Source organism: Bacillus rossius, chromosome 3 (assembly GCF_032445375.1).
Source record: "Bacillus rossius redtenbacheri isolate Brsri chromosome 3, Brsri_v3, whole genome shotgun sequence".
In the NCBI taxonomy this organism is placed as follows: domain Eukaryota; kingdom Metazoa; phylum Arthropoda; class Insecta; order Phasmatodea; family Bacillidae; genus Bacillus; species Bacillus rossius.
Window position 1 is genome coordinate 106,850,498 of NC_086332.1, and position 22,657 is coordinate 106,873,154.

General features: G+C 33.9%; 1 protein-coding gene across 4 annotated transcripts in view; it reads left to right on the forward strand.

Moving 5' to 3' along the window:
* The window catches only part of LOC134531116 (serine/threonine-protein phosphatase 2A 65 kDa regulatory subunit A alpha isoform), a 141,924-nt gene that overhangs the window by 8,990 nt on the left and 110,277 nt on the right, over nt 1-22,657 (forward strand). For all 4 annotated transcript variants that reach the window (XM_063366685.1, XM_063366683.1, XM_063366682.1 and 1 more), the window contains exons 2-4: nt 557-748; nt 11,394-11,613; nt 21,239-21,399. In XM_063366685.1, coding sequence (XP_063222755.1) covers nt 557-748; nt 11,394-11,613; nt 21,239-21,399 — 573 coding nt within the window. The remainder of the gene's footprint in view (nt 1-556; nt 749-11,393; nt 11,614-21,238; nt 21,400-22,657) is intronic.

The following is a 22,657-nucleotide window of genomic DNA, read 5'->3' on the forward strand; positions in this document are numbered from 1 at the left end:
CAAAGAAATGAAGAGTGCGATAAATAATTACCCAGAGGAAATGAAGCCTTTTAAATTCTTGTTAGCTGACTTCAAGAAAGTTCGAAGCACTTAAAGTGTTAAAATATTTTTTTCTGTTGTGAAAATTAATAAATTTTTATAATTAGTCTTTTTTGGAAAAAAATCACTGCAAAAGAACATGTTACATTGAGGTACACTAAAAGTAACTACAGTTAACGAAGTGGTATTCCACTGTTCATATGCTTTATATTGAGCATTATTTTGTTGCTCATTAAGGTTTTTAAACTACAGAAAATATGTTGAAGTAGGTTATTGATAGTATAACTGGAAATGTATCTTTACAGTTTGTAAGCATTGCATTGAATCTTTCGTGCTAGTTGTATATTTTATTACTGTATTAGTAACTGTAACTAGTCTTAACAAGTAAATACTATTAAGTTAATGTTGTAAAAATATATTATGTAATAAAGTTTATTTTTTGGTGCTTGATGGCAGTAACTCATTTATGAATGGTAAAAGCTAATTATATATGTATAATATTTTTGAATGTTTGCAGCTCCGGTTGAACTCAATTAAGAAGCTATCGACCATAGCCCTGGCACTGGGTGTGGAGCGCACCCGCACAGAGCTCATACCGTTCCTCACCGAGACCATATACGATGAGGATGAAGTACTGCTGGCCCTAGCCGAGCAGTTGGGCAACTTCACGACCCTGGTCGGGGGACCCGAGTATGTGCACTGCCTTCTGGTAAGATCTGCGCTGCGCCCTTATTGTAGAACAAGCAATCTCATAAGTCATGTGGTTTGGCATTGTTAATTTTTTGGAGCAGTTGTGGTAACTCTTATATTGCACTACCCATGCCTTGTAATGGAGGTTTTTTTTTTTCCAAACTAGAAAGTATTTTATTTGCAGGGATTAATATTTAATTGCTATCATTCTAATTTTTTTTTGAGTGCTTGGTGCTTGGAGTTTAAAGGAAGTAAATACTAGTAAAAATGTATAAATTTAGATATACTGTGTATACAATACTGTAGATGTAGGCAACATATCACTTTTTTTCTAAGGAACTTCAAATGAGTAACTATGATATTTAGGGGTGCACAAGTAATATATATTAATTTTGAGTCAAGTTTTCAAACACTTTAATAATGTTAATTGCATAAAAGCCTACAGTCCCTACCTACAGTATTTAGATTTTCAAAAGAATTTTACAATTGTGTAATTTCCATGTAATTTAGTGTAACCCTTCTTCCTCCTTAATTGGAAGAGGGGTTGCGTCCCCGACTCACTCTGGGCGCGAAGGGAAAAAATAAATATTAAAACCAGGCATAAAAAGCTAAACAATATAAATTCCCCACACCACTGCCCAGGGGTCAGGCCAAAAACTTCAAAGGATATAATAGCAGAGTAACCATTAAACAAACAAGAGGCAAGACTTTGGACGTATGTTATTAAAAAATAGAAATTTGCAAAAATAGTATTTACTATACATAACCATACAAGCTTAGTTACAAAAAGCTGACGTTAATAATGGCAGCATCTTATCCCCATTTGCGATACTAACAATAACCTTTAAAAAATCGTAAAAAAAATAAATACTGATAACAACAAGTATAAAAATATATAAGGGCGTGAGGCGTGGCCACTATAAAATACCAAAATTAACTGACTGCCCTAATACCAAGAATCAAACAAGACAACCAATACAAATAAATACAAAAAAATTCTACAATAATAATACTGAAGTACAAAAAATTTATTTAAATAAAGTTCTTAAACTCTCAATCAACGGTTTAGTCTTTCTTCAGATGTTCGTTGCTAAAGACTTGCCAAAAAACACAGTTAATATCCTAGGCGTGCGCTGGCTTCCTGACCTTCCTCACCAACTCCAGAGTCTAATGCCACGCCGGGCCATAGGTACGAATTCACAAAGGCGTGAACGATGATCAAAAAAAAATTATCTTATTTTTAAGGGAAATGTAGCAAAAACTCTTCACGTAACATAACTATGTTACCACAGAAGTATTTATCATCTACTTCAAACAAAGTCTTACTTCTTTATTAACTTGCCAATGATTTCATAAAAACGTAGAATGGCCGCACCAACGAAAATCAGACTGCGCATGTAGTGCAATATCGATCGCATACTTTTAATAATACTGCACAAGCTGATTATATTAGCTAAAGCCAACTTTAAGTATGCAAATTCCGAAGACAAAGTCTCAAAAACAAATTGCAAAATGTTCGTTTCTCCCAAACAGGCAAACGGGCGACCTTTTTAAAAAAAAAAATCCCACACTGGAACAACGTGTGAAACAAATGGGCCTCTTCACCAAACAGGCTAATAAAAGTTCCGTCCAAATAAAATTTAGTATGGGAAAATACACAGTTCACTAGGTTTGCCAAAAACCAGTGCAGCACCACGAGGGTAAAAATCAAAATTGCGGCCTCTCTTTACCTTGATTTCTTCTGTATCACAGGGCAATCCATTGCCCTGCCACCCAGCGTGGATCCTCCATCCCAATACTCTTCGTCGCCCGTTGCCGTCCGGCACACCAGTCCGCACCGTCACATAGCTCAGTCCTCCACGGTCGCTGGCCACCCACTTCACGCGGCCCCAGCTGATTTCCCATTCCCGGCAAGCCGAAAGTCTGACGTCATCAGCCAACCGCCGGGCGCTCGCCAAGTGGTAATTACGTGAAACACAATCGATATTCTTAAGCTTATAATCCATAGCTACCAAAAGGCGTATAACTAAATAACAGAAACAAATATAATTAAAAAATTACAGATAAATTAACAATAATTAAAAAAGGCATAAAAATACGTAAAATAAAAAACCATATAAAATTTAGAGACCAGCAACAAAATAAATTACAAGTAAAAATGTGGCCCTGCCGGCCACATTAGCTATTTGAATTTTTCTTACTAAAAATTTGTAAGCAACTAGTACCTATAAATTAAATGAATATAATTAACTCTCTAAAATTACATTATGAAGCACTAGGAAACAGTATGTTTTTCCAGTTGCATTGCAGCTAAAAACTTAAAATTTACAATGTTAATTTGCATCATTAAACTGAAATTTTTTTTCCGCACTGATACTATCATTTTATTGCTATTTTAAATATTCAAGTTAGTTATTGCCCCATTTACTATATGCCCTGTACAAGAATATTCAGGGTGTATGTGTGATAATGGCGAATGAAGTAGCAGTGCTTTAACATTTAATTTGCTCAATATATATCAGGTTATTTACGGTAACGGTGCATCTGTGGTAGTTATTGTGCTACTGTAGTAACTATGGTACTTTTACAAGTAACTGTAGTTCTTTTATGGTAACTATTGTATTTGTGGGGTAACTGGTGCTGCATTCGTGTTTATTCGTAAATCGTTCGTTTGTCCTCACTTTGTTTATGTGCGTCATTATTTTATTCTGCTAGAAGGACGGTAAAATAGACAATCATTTCGCACATTTATTTCTTTTAAATGACATACAGTATAAATAATAATTATGTGGAAAGGATATTCCAAGCTAATTTTAAGAAACCATTTACTGCAGCGAATTCTACAAAAATTTGACCAAGGTGCTTGCATACAAGTTGTAATTTTTTTGTTTGTAGTACCTATAGGTTAATGTAAATAAAATTTTGTCCACAAATACGTCCAAATAAAAATGAAAATCATAAATACAGTATGAGATTATGTAAAAATCAGTCACCATCGCAAGCAAATTCAATATTTAATTTTCTACCTTTTTTAATAATAATGAAATGATGGGAGAGTACCATATTGGCCCGAACATAAGGCGACCCTGAATATAAGGCGACCTGCAGTTTCAGGAGGCCAAACAAATGTAAAAATAATTTTGGTAGACATTAAAGTTAAAATTCATTAGACATACATTTTGTGTTGATAAATCCTTTTTGCATTTATGTATACCACATTTAACTTTTTGTTTCACTAAGCTACGTATTACTATTTAGTAGTGTGTTAAACGTAACAAAGCAAACAAAGAATGCAGCTTGTCGGAACAAAACAAGTGGCTAGCTGCCATGGTGAAACATACGGCCATGAATAACTTCGGTGACGTGACCACGAATATTTTTCCACATTACTCTCTGACCGAGAGTCTCTGTCCTATGAATTTTAAAGAATAACTAGGGACCCCAGAAAATGGTAAATAAAACTGGCTCATTTCGGTGTAAAAAAATGACGAAAGCGGTGCAAAAAATCGGTGTAAAAATAAGCAAGCGGTGCATAAAATCGGTGTGATAAGCAATCGGTAGAGACCCCAAAAAAATTGTGAAAAAATTATGCCGTTGGCGGTGTAAAAAAAAACTCATAGCGGCAAATATAAATGAGGAAAGTAGTGTTTACGAATATGTTATATTGTACATAAAAAAAAATTATAAGTTTCTCTAAGAGTGTTGGCTGATAGCAAATCCCCTGCACAAAATGTATACATAACTTACAATATACTTATAAATAGGTAGCATTTATAAGGTTATCACTGAAAATATTAATGGGCTAATTTACTCAAAACAATTCTAAACCTAACCTAACCTAACTGTTTCAAGATTACTGCTGGATTACAGAGTCAAACCATCAATCAATCAGTCAAAAATATCTTGTGGTGTGCTCACCATTACACAATGCAATCCATCCTATTTATGTGTTTGTTAATCGAAGGTACTTGCATATTTATTTGAAGTAAAGGTAAGTTGGGCCTAAAGGTAAGTTAATTGATAATATTGTTGGCCTACATATGCTCATGAACTTTTATTAGAGGGGGAAAACATTTCTAAATAAATAAGGCTAACCTTCAGCATGGGTGCTAAACCATTCCCTCATAGCTGGATGATCAGCTTTTTCCAAAGGAATGTTAACTTACAGCATCATATTAACAAAATCAGAAACAAATTCTTGTTTTCTGCACTTTCAAGCTTGTTTGCTTTATTCACGCTGTCGCCTATCGAGATTTGTTTAGACACGGTAGAATTTGCTTGACAAAATAATTGTCTTTTTTGTTTTGTTTTGTGTGTGTAATTTGCCACATGCTTTTTGCACGTGTCTTTGTGTGTCCAATCAACCCGCACGTTACAGAACTTGCACATCATAATTTTGTCCCGCTGATCAAAAATATAAAATCCATCCGATTTCATCTCTCTTTCACGATCATTGTCGAAGTTTTTGGCATCTTAGCCATAAATTCAATTGTATCACAAAACTTACAAAATGTGGACGGTATTTGTAAACACTCATAGATATGTGCACGCAAAAATGACTGCCATCTTAGCTCCATGCGATTAACTTAGGTTAGAAAAATCGACACCAGTGCGCCTTGCGCCAGAAACAATCATCATTCAAAACACGAAAACTGTGGAAAGTCAATTTTGTTATGTTGGTAGTAGCACAATCGATTGTTCACATTTGTTACATTTTGTTTTCATTTGCGATGGCAATATTTGGGAAGCCTAAGTTCCACATAGAGTTGAGGACCTACCCGAACACGCCCGAAGACTTCACCTTCGGCTAACTTCGGGACTTTGTTTTTATATTTTCATCTAGTTTCAATAATCGTTAAACATATTATATCAGCTGTTATGTGTCCTGCTGCGACGCCCCCAGCTACTTGGCGCCCTAGGCGGTTGCCTAGTTCGCCTATATGGACGCGCCGGCCCTGAGCCAACCATGCTGCCTGAGGAGTGTGATACTACTTCTCCAGTTAGTAATTCAACCACCGCCACAATCCTAGTGAACAAAGCGGGGGCCGACGACCCACCAACAGCTGGCACCCTCCCGGAAAGAAAAGAAAATTATTAAGCTCTAAACAGGGTGTCTACTGACCCTGGAAAACCTGGAAAACCTGGAAATATCAGGGAATTTTGTAATCAGGGAATAATCAGGGAAAAATCAGGGAATTTTTTTAAAAATCAGGGAATTTTCGTTTGGTAGGTTGTAGTTGGCAATACGTTTTTTGTTTATTGATCAGCTTGCATTGGCGTGGCATCATGTGTATCCCCTCCCATTTTTATTTTTGAATGGCAAATAACGAACAGTTCCCACGTCCAAATTCTTTTATTTACCATCGGATTCGGAAGTGGCATCAAATCACGAAATACAAACTGGTTCAAGATGGTCTGTTATCCTGCTGACGTGACGTGCTGCAGCATGTGCTTCCCACGTTCAGATTATACCGACAGGTGCATTTAATTTTAAGTATCTATGGATGCCCTCAACATAAACTGGACATTTTTGTTAGCGTTGAAAATACATATCACAGACACTTTTGGTGAAGATTCACCATCGTTGCTAGAAATTGGTAGCTGTGGGCTTCATACGGTCCATGGTGCTTTCAAAACTGGAATTTCTGTTACACAATGGGACGTTTTTAGTTTTTTGAGGCACAGTTACTATTTGTTTAAGCACATATCTGCAAGGAGGGCAGATTACATTAGAATAACTGGATCAGAGCTTTTTCCCAATAAATTTTGTGCAATCATATGGAATACTGCAGTTGCTGAGCGTGCCATGAAAACGTTACCCCACCTAAAGAAATTGGTTAGTGAAGTTTCTATTTCATCTCTTTCTTTCAGTGTAGTGAAATGTGCTCTTGAAGATAATCTTCTAAAAGTAAAATTGACATTCTTCCTTTTTTTGGCATCAGAGCTGGAATTGTTTCTCACAATGTTCCAAAGTGAAGCACCCATGGCACCTTTTCTCTATGATTCACCGGTTTTATTAGCTTTGGCAGGAAAATTTTGAAACCAGAAGTACTGAAGAGCTTTAGGGAGAAACGCAATGTATCTCCATTGGATGTAGATAACCAGGAAAATCTATTGACTGCTAACAATATCAAGTTGGGTTATGCAGTACGCCATGCCATCAAGAAAGAGAAAGTACCAGAAAAGTCTGTCCTGTTACAGAAAAATGATAGGACTTGTCTAAAGGTTATGGTAAAAAGACTTCAAGACAAAAGTCCCCTGAAGTACAATCTTACCAAGGGAATTTCCTGCTTATGTCCGTCTGTGGCTTTAAATTCGGGTGTAAGGAAACAGCGTGTGAAGTACAGTTTAGAATGTTGTCTTCAAAACAGGTGGCTATCAGGACAAGAAGCTGATAACATTGAGTGATCATATCAGTTGGTATGTTCCTTGCAAGATTCTGCAGCACTGTTCTCGTCTTTTTCTCGAGAAGACGGGTGCCTTGATCACTTGTGGATGCTCATTCTTAAGGCATATACAGTAGCTTCCAAAACAGGCCTTCTAAAGTTTGTGAGGATGGTGTTGGTACTTTCCCATGGAAATGCATCATTGGAAAGAGGATTTTCAGTGAATTCTAATCAGCTGACTGAAAACTTGCAGGAAGAAATACTGATCGCACAAAGACAGATGTATGACTTTGTTCAACGTTCTGGAGGTGTAGAGCAGTATGTAAGAAATGCTAGTTGTAGGCGTAAGGAAGCCCTGCAAACAAAACAAAAAGAAAAGGAAGCTACAGACAAGAAGAAGGCAGAAAAAAGAAGAGTTGAATAGGAGATCAAGGCATTGCAGTTGAAGAAGGCTCGAATGTTGGATTTGGCTCGTTCTGAAGTAAGTGCAATAGACGCAAAAGTTGAGTCACTGCGAAATTGATGGGAGCTTCCTTTTACTAATTTTTTTTTGCAAAAGGAAGTGTGTGAAATATTTGTAGCAGCATCTTTTATTTGCCATCAATTGAGTCACTTTGGCCACGTTTGGAAGAAGGTAATTTTTTTACTAATTTAAGTAAGTTGAAATATTTTGAAACCCATCAATGTAATATTATGCAATTTTTTTCAGTTTCTTGGAATGTCGTAATTGTGTTAAAGAAAACCTGGAAAAATTCAGTTTTAGACCTGGAAAACCTGGAAAAATCAGGGAATTTAATTTACTAGATCTGGTAGACACCCTGTCTAAATATATAAAGCTGATTTTGAATTTTCCATGAAAAACAATTGAAACATGCTATAGATACAAAAATAAATATTATTATCCTGAAACATGTTGAATTCAGTTAAGTTCTGTTACATTTTTGAACAGTGATGATATTATGCAAGATAGGAATAATCTCTGTCCTTAAGCATGGGCGGTGGGCCTTCACTAATCAAAATTCCCACGCATCTTGTTTAAGAAAAACAAAGTCCCGAAGTTGGCCGAAGGTGAAGTCTTCGGGCGTGTTCGGGTAGGTCCTCAACTCTATGTGTAACTTAGGCTTCCCGCAATATTTACTGCTTGTAAACAGAATAATAAAAATATGTGGATTACAGTAACGTGTCAAAACGAAGATAATATCACGGCAATAGTCTTTCAGTCTATGTTTATTTCACGCCTATGTTTATGATGGCGTAAATAAATAGAACTTGCGACATAAGGACATTATTTTGTGCGAAAAAGCGTGAATTTCGCACGAAAATTTGTGAATTTCGCGACTATGTCGAAATCAAAGGAAAGTCGCAAAATTCGTTTAAAGTATCAAATTTTCGCGTTATTTCGTGAATTTCGCGCTTTACTATTTTTCGGGGTCTCTAAGAATAACCTATGATAATTATGTTGTTTGAAAGGATTTTACATAAATAAAGATTGGAATACTGTAAAATTTTTAAAATAGCTTTTGAAGCAACGTACCAAATTCCTGTAAATATGATATCTTCGTGCATGTTCGGCAATGTTCGTTTTACAAAAAAGAAATATTGTGTAAAGACAGTTGGCAGCCGTGAATTTGCAAACATTACATCCAAAATGTTCTTAACATTTTCTTTTTTTTCTATACGTAAACAATATTCAAAAAAATACCATGGATTCATAATTTAATTACTACGTTGTGTACAAAATTTCAAGTTGGGATCTCAATGGGATTACACCCAAACCTTGTTACTGTTAAAATAAATTGGAAAAAAGTTCTCTAAAAAGCTCACAATTTGGTTGGTGATACAAGCTTTACTGAGAATGGAGGGAAAGTTAATCTATATTTGGAAATAATTGTACAATTGAAATAAAAGTTTCCAAAACAATATAAAAAAAAGTTAAAAGTTCTTGAGCCTCATAACAATACCTAAAAGTTGGAGTATATAAAAAAATGAAAATGAGTTCCATGTCACAAACAGGATAGCCAGAATGGCTGAATCACTAGTTAAAAATAAAAGGAATTATGTCATGTCCAGATTCAAAGTCAGGAAAAACTTAAGACCAAAATGTTGCTGATAAAAGTCAAAGATTTTTACAATTCTGGTGTGAGTCAAATTATGCCAGCAAGAAAGATTTGGTCTCGATGAAAGTAATTGGAAAAAAGGAACATGTTCCAAAGAGACTGGTTTTATTGATTTTAAAAGAATGTTCTGAACTATCCAGAAAAAGTGCATTTATTTCAAAGTAAGTTAATATCATTTTTAAAAAATGATGTGCTGCCCAGTTTGAAAAAGATTTATATTTCTCAGACAGTTCAGCTGCACAGTATAAAAATTGAAAAAAACAATATCTACAATCACAAAAAATGATTTTGGAATTGAGACAGAGAGGCACTTTTTCGCAACTGTTCATGGCAAAGAAACTAGTGATGGCCTGGGAGGGACCGTCAACCGGTTTGCAGCAAAAGCAAGCTTGCAAAGACCGTATAGTGAACAGATAATGACCCTTTCACAACTTTTTGTTTGGAGTCAAGAAAATATACCAAAATTAAATTTGAATATTGCACCAACTTGGATTGTTCGGAAGAAGAATCTTTTTTTAAAAATTGTCTACAAGAAGCTGAAACTATTTAAGGAACGCAAAAGTTTCGCTCTTTCATTCCTCACAGTTCGACAGAATTTAAGTTGACAATTTTTTCCTTATGTGACAACTCTCGCATACAAGAAATTGTTGAAGGAAATAAAAGTTTGTCAATGGATTAAATTTTAGTTTATGTTACATGTGAATATGATTGGTGTTGGTGGTTGGCAAGTCTGGTCCTGCTCCCTCATTTGTTTTCCCACACAACCCAGACATTTCAAAATTGAACATAAAACAAATCTTAACTCGAGTGAATCTGAACACAGCTACAGAGAGAACTTAATGTAATTTCCAAAACGAAACCATTGCAGCAACAAAGAGCTTAAGTTCAAAACTTAAATTTACCTAATCATCAATTTCAACATTAAAAAATACGTAGTCATCACTCTTAAAGATCCGGTTTATTTTCTACTAGAATTGCTATTTGTAAGAAGTGACATAGCCATTAAATAGTTCTATCTTCTTAAGTACTAGTATTACAGAATTTTTAGACTTAGGCTTATATACTTATTGTAAGTATAGAAATTATACTTTATATCATAATATGAAAAAATGTACATTTTTCCAACTGTTATCTTTTTTATTGATCATTACATAAATGGACATATTTTGAATAAATTATGTATACAAGTAGTCTTTATTTATGTTGCTAGCTTATGTATATAATTTGTTTAAATATGAGCCTATTAAAATCATAACTTTAAATTTTGTACACAACTTAGTAATAACATTAGGAATTCATGGTATATTTTTTTTGAAAATTTTAAATCATAAGTGTTTTTTGAAATTAACTTTTAAAATTTTTAATTTTAGAGTTGAAAAAAGAACTGTCTTTGTCATACAATTCTATCTCGATTCTAGCCTGAGATATTGAACAAAACGTAAATACACGTAAGCACAAAAACACACTTTTTTTGTAACTTTAAAAAGATTTAAAAAAACTAGAGGTGATAATTTTTTTTTTACATTTTAATTTTTATGTAATTATTCAATAAACCAAAAACTAATCAAAAAGAAAAATATGAGGGGAAAATGTATTTTTTATTTTGATCACATGATATGGAATGATCCTATAGTTAAAAATTTAGGCTCCCTTTGTTTTAACAATTCATCAATAAGGTGCTGTATTTATAAGATTCATTAATTAAAATCACATATTTCACCTTGCATGCTCCCTACTTCATTTGTAATAGCAATAGTGCAAGCCTTCATACGTTTGTTCTACCACACATAAGCACATTACTAAATTATGTGATCATAATGGAGTGTTTGGAACAATAGTACAATGCTTTAAAAGTGTTACACTTGACTTTCTATTATGCCATTGAAAATAATGTAATATGTAACATCGTCTAGCGGCCAGCAATGATAAATGCCTTGTTTTATCGCTTTCTAAAAGGTATTTTTTTTATATTAATAATTTTGTACTATAGTCATGCAACATACCACTTATATGTATTTATTACGCTAGTGCACTTCCAAAATTATAGAAACCAGACAAAAACCGCCACAAATTGAGAAATTGTGGAAGGAAGGAACAATTGCAGAAATAGGATGGAGTTATTTTGGTAACTGGTAAGAAGTGGTGTCCCTGACATGTGCAGCCGCCCCTGGAGTCGCTGGCGACCGTGGAGGAGACGGTGGTGCGCGACAAGGCGGTGGAGAGTCTGCGCGCCATCTCGCACCAGCATAGTCCTGCCGACCTGGAGGCCCACTTCGTGCCCTTGGTGCAGCGGCTGGCCGCTGGCGACTGGTTCACCTCCCGCACCTCTGCCTGCGGCCTCTTCAGCGTCTGCTACCCCCGCGTCTCCGCCGCCGTCAAGGGTAACTAACTGATACCATCCTCGTCCTGTCAAACATGCACTCCAAGTGCATTGCAGGGAGAGACTGCAAGAGTGAATGAATCTGTTCTTTCATTTCACACACTTGCCTACAAATTTTTTAAAATTTATCTCCCCTTCCTTATCTTCCTTTCCTTTTATTATTTTCGTATTTTGCTGTGTTCCTTATGTGAAGAGTAGGAATTTGTGCTGTCCTCAAATTTTACACAAGGTTTAATTTGTGTGCTTGATGTGCTTAAAGTCTTTGATAAGCATATTTAAAATTATCAAGAGTCAGTAGTAGCATGCTTTTAAGGCTAAGATCCTTAGTTTTGCAGCCTCCAAGAAAATTATTTCTCCCATGAATATCGTAGTAGATAAAAAATACATACTAGACAGAATTGTAAATAAAACTTTGAATTTTGTAAATATGACGATAAAATTTTTTTCAAAAAATGCTTTCTTATTTAATTTTAATTTTGAAATTTTCAAAACTAAATATTAGGTATATATTTTAACGGTACACGGCTGTTACTTTGCACACAACTTAAAGGAGGTACAATGAACAATTCTGTCTAGTAATTTTTTTAATACAACGTACAGAATTTAAATAATCTGAGTATTAAATACTGTGATTTAACTGTCACTTGCCGCTTATGAAAGGAACGAGTTCAACAGTTTGCCGCTAGAGCTCCGATTAGTTCCGAGTTTACTCACTAGATGGCTCTAATATCGCAGGAGTTCAGGTGGGAATATTATCGCTTCGAAACGGTCAAAACACAACACTAGTATCAGCAATAGTAATCAATGAATTGAAAACCGTCTCACGTTGTCGACAATTTATATAGATATATTTGTCAGCTTTTCAGTGATGTAAATTATTATTAATATGCTTCACTTGTCGTGACAAATTTATTCATAGAATATTTTTTATTTAAAATCATCTAACTACAATTACTGAATTGTTTTAGTAGATAGAGATTTATTATAATAGTTGGGCGTCTTAAAAAAAAACTTATTTTGGAAATACTAAAGTGCTAAATATGATTATAATATCTAACCTGTTTCGTTTACAGGCATCTACGTGAACGTCGCACATTACATTTTATTACAACATTATTTCACATATTATCTTAGTGACTTCATTATGTATTTTGATATGACTCTTTACCTTAACACATGAATGAATCCTGCAATCACGGTGTATTACAATAATAGCAAAATGGTTTCATATAATAATATAACTTCCAAAATCAATTTAAATTATTAAATTATTATTTATACTTCTATTCAAGAATCGTACATTCAAGACAAATAAATAATGTTTAAGATTTTATTAGAATATTTCAATTATTGTAAAAAAAAATTATTTGCAAAATGACAATGATTTTCTATAAATTTATTTAATTATATTTCTTTAGTTATATTTATTTAATTGTGTTTCTTTAATTATATTTGTACCTCGACTTAAGCTCTGGTAGAATGGGCTATATACCTCTGGGTGTAATGTTACATAAATGAGTTATGATCAAAATATTAATAGTTACTATTGCAACTCTATAGAGATGTTTAAAAAAAAATAGTAACTGAAGGACCAGCCGCCTATGGCAACTTCCTCCCGTAATGATTTAGTTATGTATATAACGATACAAAAATAAGGGCCAATCTCTCGATGCTGTCGTTGAACAATGGTTAACTAAAAGTCGTTTAAAATTACCTTTGGTTTTTAACAATAGATTTTTCACTACCCAAGCATTTATTGAATCACTAACCTTTAGCAGTTAAACATTTTCGTTAGTTACACAAGTTCGTTAGAAACACAATTACAAAGCAGTGGCGATTCTTTTTTTTAATTTTTCTTCTGGGGTCATGTAAAATTATGTTTGTAAACAAATATTGGCCAGAAAGAATTATATATTTTTCAATTTAACTTCCGCTACATTATTTGCAACTATAAATGATCAAAGAAACATAAGTTCCAAGTGCGCGCATACACGCACACATGTGTATACATGTAAATACTTTTGAACAAGTGAAATGAGTTTTAGCAAATAAACATTCAGGTAATTTTCCAAAATACAATTTTAAAGACCTTTATATTGTGTTCTTACATTTTCAGTTAGATTTATTTAAATTATTTGGCAAATATTACAATCTAAAAACTTTTGTAAGTATGTCCAGTAATTTTTTTAGGTAATTTTATTTGTGTTACAAGAAACCGAAGATCTTGCTGAAGTAAAATTATTATGTATATAAAATGTGTTTAAATGGGTGTGTTATACTTAGATGAAATTGATCTAGAATTATATGAAATAAAATTCTATTGTTTTACCAGCCTTTGAGCTTTCTAGCTTACGTGAAATTGTTATAATTAAACTTTATTGCCTAAGTTTTGAATTGCTCGAATATGCAAAATGTAATTCACTCGCTCACACACTGGCCTATAAAAATTCCAACCCACTACAGAGAACCACCAAATATATTGCGTAAGTGTTTCTGAAATGGAGTTAAACTTTAAAATTGCCTTTATTATTTCAAAAAAATAATTGAAAACTCCAAGCAAATGTAAGAACACGTCTTCTAGATATAATGGAAGATTATAATGCCGTGTCAGAATTCGCCTGAAGAATATACTTGTAGATACTTTGGAAGTGACTTCGCAAGGCTGTCAGAAATGGACGTGAAGTATGCTATGCAATACGCAAGTACAGTCAAACCTCTATCTATCGAACTCGCATGTATCGATTGTCTGTGTTTATCGTATACTTTCTACGGTCCCGGCAAAATTGCCATACAACTAAGGTTAAAAAAGTCCGCTTGTACCGATGTTTGAATTATCATTTTGTCCGCATTGATCGTACAAAATATGTGGTCCCGTCACTATAAATTATAATAGATGATCGTTTAACCATAAAGATTTTGCAGAAATAACCATTTCTTAGACAGAACCCATCATAAAAATAGTAACAATTGTATACAGAAGTATTAAAAAATCACCTTAAATCTGCAGCCAAGTAATGGAGCATGTACACATGAAGAAAAGACAAATGAACAACAACTTACGAAGAAATATGGATGATGTACCATAACTACAGTACAAACCCAATTGTTATCTTACGATAATTACCGTAAAAAGAACTAAAGATTCTTTGTAGATACCATAATACTACAGAAGCACGATAGCTACCACATTTGCACTATAATAGTTACCTTAACAACCGAGATGATATATATGTACTGTGATGGTAATGTATTTATTTATGACATTAAAATTAAAGAACATTCTTGAAAGAAAAAAAGGATGTTAAATTTTGATATGTACAGTTGGCACATGTTGCTAAGAAATAATGCGATCTAAAAGAATGCAGTACTACTACGAAAAGTGAAAATGGTACTCGTGAATTTTTAGGTTATGGCAGTCTGTTTCGTTTTTCTGTAATATCGGCCGAAAATTAACAAGCGTATCGGAAGTCGGCAGAAATTCCGATTCAACTAAATATTGGCAAAATCGGCTTCTTCAGTACAGCTCTACATTTGATAACATGAGTAAACATATTTCAGACTTCAGGATATTGTAAAAGACCTATTTCCATGTAGGTTTATTGTGCGTATGTTTTTTTTTTTTTGCAAGTGTAAATTGAATTAAGTAAAATGCTTCAATTTGTATTTTTTTTTAACCGATTAAACTTTAATGACAAGTAACTGATATATTTCTGACACTAATTTTGAGGTTGAAATATTTTTTTCAAAATCTAAGAGTGAAGTCCACATCTATTGAATGTCCGCATCTACTGAATTTTTTTGTTGGTCCCCTGAAAAACGATAGATAGAGGTTTGACTGTAAATGAATCTGTGTAATTCTCGCGTACTTCCAGTTGAAAATACGTCTTCATTTGAAAAAAAATTTGGTCATATTTTATATATCATTTAAATAATTTAAGAGGTTGTAAAATAAATATCATTTATTTTGTATTTTACTGGTATCAATAAATAAATTGACAAAATTAATTTATGGATGTTTAAAACGAAGTTTAAACAAACACATGTATATATTTAGCCTACCGATCGTTACTACAAAACAAAAGTACAATAATAATGTAAGATGCCTTAAATTCATGTGACAGCGATGAAGTGTTAAAAGAAAGGACTAATTTCACATGTGTTTAAAAATAAAATCCAAACATCCTTTTCGGCTGGCTAAACATTGAACATATCCGGATTCGTCAAAGGCAGGTGAAGTACGCAAGGTTGTAAACATGTAACTGCATTACTTTCTGATTAATTTTAATAAAATTATGCATACCTCCAAAAAATGTTCAGTTAAAATTAGTATTGTATTGGTGTTTGTATTAAAATATAATGTATACCGGGTATATTTTTATTGTGTTTTAAGGTTTGTTGACTTTTGTACCTCATGTACTTTTGGTGAAAAGTGAAAATGTAATTATGTAGGTATTATTTATTATCAGGGCCCAAAGCATAACTTTATGTTCGTTGGCCGAAAATGAATTGAAGTTATACTTGTATATCTAAGAAAAATATTTGTATTTTGTATTAATGTAAGTATTTTATTATGTAAATTTTTATTACTTACAAATATTTTGTACTCATAATATCTAGTTTCTATTTGTCTTAAGACATAATCAAATTATACACTCAGCAAAAAATATTTATTGGTTCGCAATTTTTCATTGTTACAATATTTTAAAATGTAAATTTGCTATTCAGCAATATCAAATTCTAAAACGTGAGTAAAAATTATCATTAAATTATATCAATGGCATATTTATTGGATTAGTATTCCTTGCTCCTAATCACTTACTCTGGTTGATTACCTTCTGTATAACCTCAGTCAGTGATCGTAATTTATGTACACCTTTTCCCCACTAAGACGATTCAGGTGCAGATTCTGGAGCAGTGTTTTTTTATGTACGGATGTGTCAATAAATCCGTCAGTTTGTGAGTGGTGTTGGGGGGGGGGGGGGGAAATTACTACTCTTAAAATATCACTTTATCTGTATGCTTGATAAAATATCCTTTGGTTAGCTCCCTCCGAAATATTCTTATACAACCTATGACGTGTAGCCTACTCCTTAGATATTTTACTTCCAACACGTTTGATTGCGTAGAGAAGGCGATTCTTCGAGTATGTGGCCCTTTCAGAATTAAATTATTATTATTAGTTACAACTGATGTTTATTTCGAGCCTCTTTGACTTCCAGTTCATACATAAAAGACGAACTACCAGTGATGCTTGACATCACCAGTAGGGATAGCGTGAAGGAGCTCCTCATTTCGCCAGACGCGACTGGCATACACACGTATTTATATTGCAATAATAAATTACTAAATGATAGCTTATTTTTCGAAAATATGATTATGTTTTTTTACAAGAAGTACGAATGCCAGGACATTTACAAATGACATCGTTTTTAAACATCACATATAAAAAAAGGAAGTGTAATCAAAAGCCATAAGCTGCAGGTCAGCTAAAAATGGAAACCAAACATTTTTCTAGCTCTAGCCTCATGTATACATGCTTAAAAACATAATACATTTAAAACACTAAAATTAATGCAATAACCTGCAATATTTTGAAGACAGATATTCAGCTACAAAATATTCTCCAATAGTATAAAAAGTTCACCTGTATATATAGTTGCAAAGAAAAATACAGTAATAATGAGATATCAAAATATAGCAAATAATACCGCTTTGCAACATAACGTCATGCTATTAGATGGTCAACGTTCAACTGTTTGTGTAATACACATATGCACACACCTGTGACAAAATGTGTAAAGAAATAAAATTTGTAGGAGCGCAAAACCTTTGTAGTACACAGTTAAAAATTATTATTATATTTTTTACGGGGGCAGGAAAACTACATTACTGGCCAACTTATTTGAATGTAGCGGTTAGCTGTGAACGAGCATTCTTGGAAAAGAGACCAAATCTTGATAGTTTTGGCCACATAATCACCGCAGTAAAACATACAATTTGTATATCGTATATGTGTAGTGCACCAAATTAATATTTATTATAATTACCTTGGGTTGCACTCGGTTACGTACGGGTTTCTAACTGAAATGTACCAAAAATAGTAATATTTATTCTCTTGCGCTTTGTTGAGGATCGAGTAGTCTTGGATGGGTGTATGGGAAAGGGACAGATAGGCAAAGGGATTGGAAATCTAATGCTAGCCGAGGAAGAGTACACCCTTCCCCACCCCCCTCTCCCAGACCGGTCGTAAACATGACACCCCGCTGGGCGATAAGAATTCTGAGAACAGCGTCCTCTTGCCCACCCCCCTCCTTTTTCCACGCGTCGCTACATCGTTCAACAGTACTGCTAATGCGCTCTGTTGAGGACAAAGATAACTACGCGTGTCTTTGCCCGCTCGCGAGAAACTCAGGATCTTAGCCTTAAATTTAATTGTATTATCTCTACAATAGGCCTGTGTAAATATTCAAATTTTATATAGGAATACAAATAATAGACTATTCGTATTTGATTCAAACTCTAATACTAACACTTTGAAATAAAGAATATTGTTTTGTTTACGAATTTTTGACATAGCATACCTCGTAAGTTTGTCGTATACCGTTTACCTACGAATTTTTCATATACCGTTTACCTCGTGAGTTTGTCGTATACCAACGTTTACCTTGTGAGTTTGTCTTGTACAAACGTTCACTGCTGAAGTCAAGTCAAGTCATTTGTGCTATATAAATACCCTTTATTGTTTTAATGGGACTACATGATCAAAAACATAATAGACATTTTAAACATGCAATGAGTATTAAAATATTTTTTTTTGCTTTTCTCTTGCTAATCAGTAACAAAAAAAAATCATTTAAACGATTACAAATACTGGATATTTGTCATTTGAAGCTTGAAATACACAAAAAGTGAGGGAAAAAATGAACATCAACAACCATGGACTACAATACCACAAGACATGGACACACTATAATGGTTCGTTATATACAAAAATAAAAAAATGTTAAGTGCCAATTGTAATTTTTGTTTTATTTTTCCAAAATAGAATTTTGGACAGAGGAATCCAATCACTTTCCAAATCTTTTTCACTCATCCAACTCGTACATCTGCCTATCAAGAATTGCTCGCAGCTCGGGCGATGAAAATTAACGAAAAATAACGTCCTTCAGTAGCGTTCTACTGCAAGTACACGAGATCAGTGCGGCCTCAAACATGGCCGCACCCAGCGAAAATGAATTTTGCCACGAGCCAGATGCCGACGTCGGTAGCCGCAATTTATAATTAATAAAAAATGTCCAAAAAGTTTCAAAACAATAAATGATCAAACGGCATGGCTCGAGCTACCGACGTTAAATTTTCTCTTCCTCAATTTCTACATGATTTGCGAGAAGCCACCGAACGCGCCCTCATTGTGCAGCGATCGACAGACGACTGGTGAAGTCATGACACTGTGTCCTTCACGCAGGGAGGAGAAGTCACATGACCACACCCACCAATCACACGCACGCTTCATTCACACTACACATCTCAAGCCAATCAGAATACACGACATACATTGAAAACAGTTTTCTACACACAGAGCCAGGGACTTTACATTCTCTTTCTCTCTCCAACACCGTGAGACAGTAGTGATCACTCAGTTCCCACGACTAGTGGGGAATCCCAGCTTTTATCTCTGTTGGCGGGGAATCACTGTTTCTTTCTTACTTGCACTTACAGGCATCTTATGCCTCTCTCTAATACATCCCACATCCAAGTCCATTGTTCTAGAACATTATGTACCAGCAATCATAATACAAATTACTTTATAAAATTAAACTTATTTAAAAAAACCTGAAAAATTAGGCCAAAACAGGCAAAAATCCAGTACAACAGCTTATTTCTGAACAATTACAAAAAAAATAGTAATGATTTAAAATGTTTGTTAACATACAAAGTAAACTCTTAAAACACGTAGCAAGTGCAAATATCAACCCTAAAATACATAAAAACTGTAAAAATATTCTTAGCAAGACTTTTTAAGGAATATTTACATACATAAAAATAGTTAAAAAGAAAAATATTTAGCTAGGAGGGCAGGGGTCTTGCAACATTATAACTCCTTTGAGATGGGCATTAAAAGAAGTTGTAACAACCCAGATTACAGCCTTCCTCATGCAATCCAGTAATAATCTTTTGTTATAAATTTTTTGTTAAATTTTAGGTTAGGTTTTCAAATGATGTAAAGTTGTTTTCTTTTTCGAAGTTGGACGTAAAGTATTTCACCGGGTTTATTGTTTATAATTTGAAAATTTATAACTTTATTTTTCCATTATTAATAATGACAGCAATGATCTAAAATAAATAAAGCTTTTGATCCTATTTAACTTTACCGTGATGGTTTATATATTATTGTTTAAGATGTATTAAATTCAAGCACGTTATTAATACACATGATTTTTAAGATTGATATGTACAGTTAGCACATGTAGCTAAGAAATGATGTTAGTTCAAAGTATGAAGTACTACGAAAATGTGAAAAAGGATACTAATGAATGGATTATGGCTGACACTTTTCATTTTTCAATAATATTGATCGAAAATTACCAAGCTCTTGTGGAATGGCAGAAACTCTGATTCAAGTAAATAGAGGCAAAATGGGCTACTGCCAATTCGTATCGGCACAGCTGTAGTTTCAACAAACATTTTTGATATAATTTTTGTAGTTGCTTAACATAACCAACCTTTTACCAAACTATTATTTCTATAATTTTCTAGAAGTTGTTAAATAATGTAAAAAAATATTTTTTAATGGGTTTTTAATAATCATTCTGACGATTTGAATTCAGTATTCATATTCACGAATAATTTGCTATTCGTATACTGATATTTGCACAGTCTTAACTTTGAAGAATGAAAAATAAGGAAATTTTACACTTAAATACATTTAAAGCAAACATCTATGAGAAAATCTTTAAATTGCTATTATTGAAACTTTCCACAAAATTATACAATTAAAAAGGTGTAGGATTTTGAAAAATAATTTTAAGAGAAAAAATATATTAATAGAAATGTTATATCACATATCTTCTCCATTTTGCTGGACAAGAGCGAATTTGGAGCGAGTGCAGTATCCACTCTTGTTTCCTGTAGTGTTTTGTCTTGTGTCTTTTCAGTTATGAAATGGTTATTTTACAAAAAGAATACACTTTACAGATGGACGGTAGTATTCTTTACACATGCTATGCTCCTGCTCCGAGAAAGCAAAGTGGGGGATATTTAGATTAACATTGCTATGATAGTAATTTGCCATTTAATTCCTTTTTATAATTATTTATTTTTAAATTTTTTCATTTTATAAAAATTTAACTGTAGTAATTATAAGCAAGTTTCCATCTATATCTTTTTCTTGTTAATAATTTTTATCTCACACTTTTTCTGCTCTTTGTAACCCTCCTCATTAATATTCTTAGAATTCAGTCTGAATTTAAGAATTATTTTGAGTTATATTCAAGCATTACTATGGAACTCAGTAATACAATTTTTGTATTTTTTTTTGTAATTTATTGACACACTGACAGAACTTGTGGTACATGAATGAGAATATAAACATAGTGTGATAGTGACCACCAGGATTGTTGTTTTAGCGGACTTGCGCAGTCACTTCCGGACACTTTGCCAGGATGACACCCCGATGGTGCGCCGTGCCGCGGCTGGCAAGCTGGGCGAGTTTGCCAACGTGGTCGAAGTGGAGTACCTCAAGTCCGACCTCATCCCCATGTTCGTGAACTTGGCTCAGGATGAGCAGGTCTGTTGTGGCATGCACATTTGGGACTATGCCATGCCAAATCGGCAATTTTACCATATCATCAAACGTCAATATGTTTTGCTCTCGCATTGAGGAATATTGATTTAAACCATTTTGGATGTACGCAATTGCTGGATTACATGTTATGCCATTGAGAAAACCTGTAAAGGTGGGCAAAGAAAAAAAAAACTTAAATGAAATTGACTACACAAACAAACAAAAATTAACTTTTGACATACTCTAATTTTGGCTTCTTTTTTGTGTGTTTCTGTATTTTTTCTTTGTCCAGTCTTCAGATGTTCTCTATGGAATGTAGTGTAAATCAGCTATGGTTAGAGTCCCGTAAAAATGGTTTTATTTTTCCTTAAATTTCGTTTTGAAAAAATCAAATTTCAGTTTTATTTCGCTGTTTTGGTTTTTCATGTTTACTTTAACTTTTGAGAATGGTTTTATGACCTACAAGTTTTGCTTGGCTAAATAATAGTGGCACGGCGTATACTCGTATACTGCACTCTAAAGTCAACACTATTGGCAAATAAAAATTGTAGGCTTGAAACAGCTCGGCACGGCCCGGTGCCGCCTAGCGCGCTGCCTCGGCACGGCTCGGTGTCGCTAGCGCGCTGCCTCGGCACGGCCCGGTGTCGCCTAGCGCGCTGCCTCGGCACGGCATGTCTCAACTTAGTATTCTTTTAATATTTCTTGCTGCTGTTCTTTGTCCCGTTGACGCCGTATTCACTTGCTCTGCGGTCGTATTGCATTTGCTGAGAAGTGTAGTTACGGCAGTTAAAGGTCACTGATTTTGCTTATCAATCGGCGTAGTGCCATGTGTTCATGTTTACGAGTAGTAGAGGTGTAAAAGTAACGAAAAAAAGTGTACCCGTATGTATTCGTTACTATAACAATTAGTACTCGTTACTATCGTGTCGCTACGTTACTCGTTACTTCTGATACCGCATAACATGCAATGTTATTTTGCAGCAACGAATCGAGTCGTATTGCGTACGCGTACAGTATGACGTCACGTAAATAATAATAAATAGAATATAAACAATTAACAATATTTGATAATTAACAGTTTTTGTTAACCAAGAAACAATTAAATCTCATTAGAGCGGTTTTATTATTATATTATCTCTTTTAAGATAAAAACAACAAAAAACGTGAAAATACGCGATAATAAATAACAAAAACATACATATTTCTAATTTGTAAAAAATACTTTCTTATAAACAGTAAAAAACTTGGACGACAAATTTCC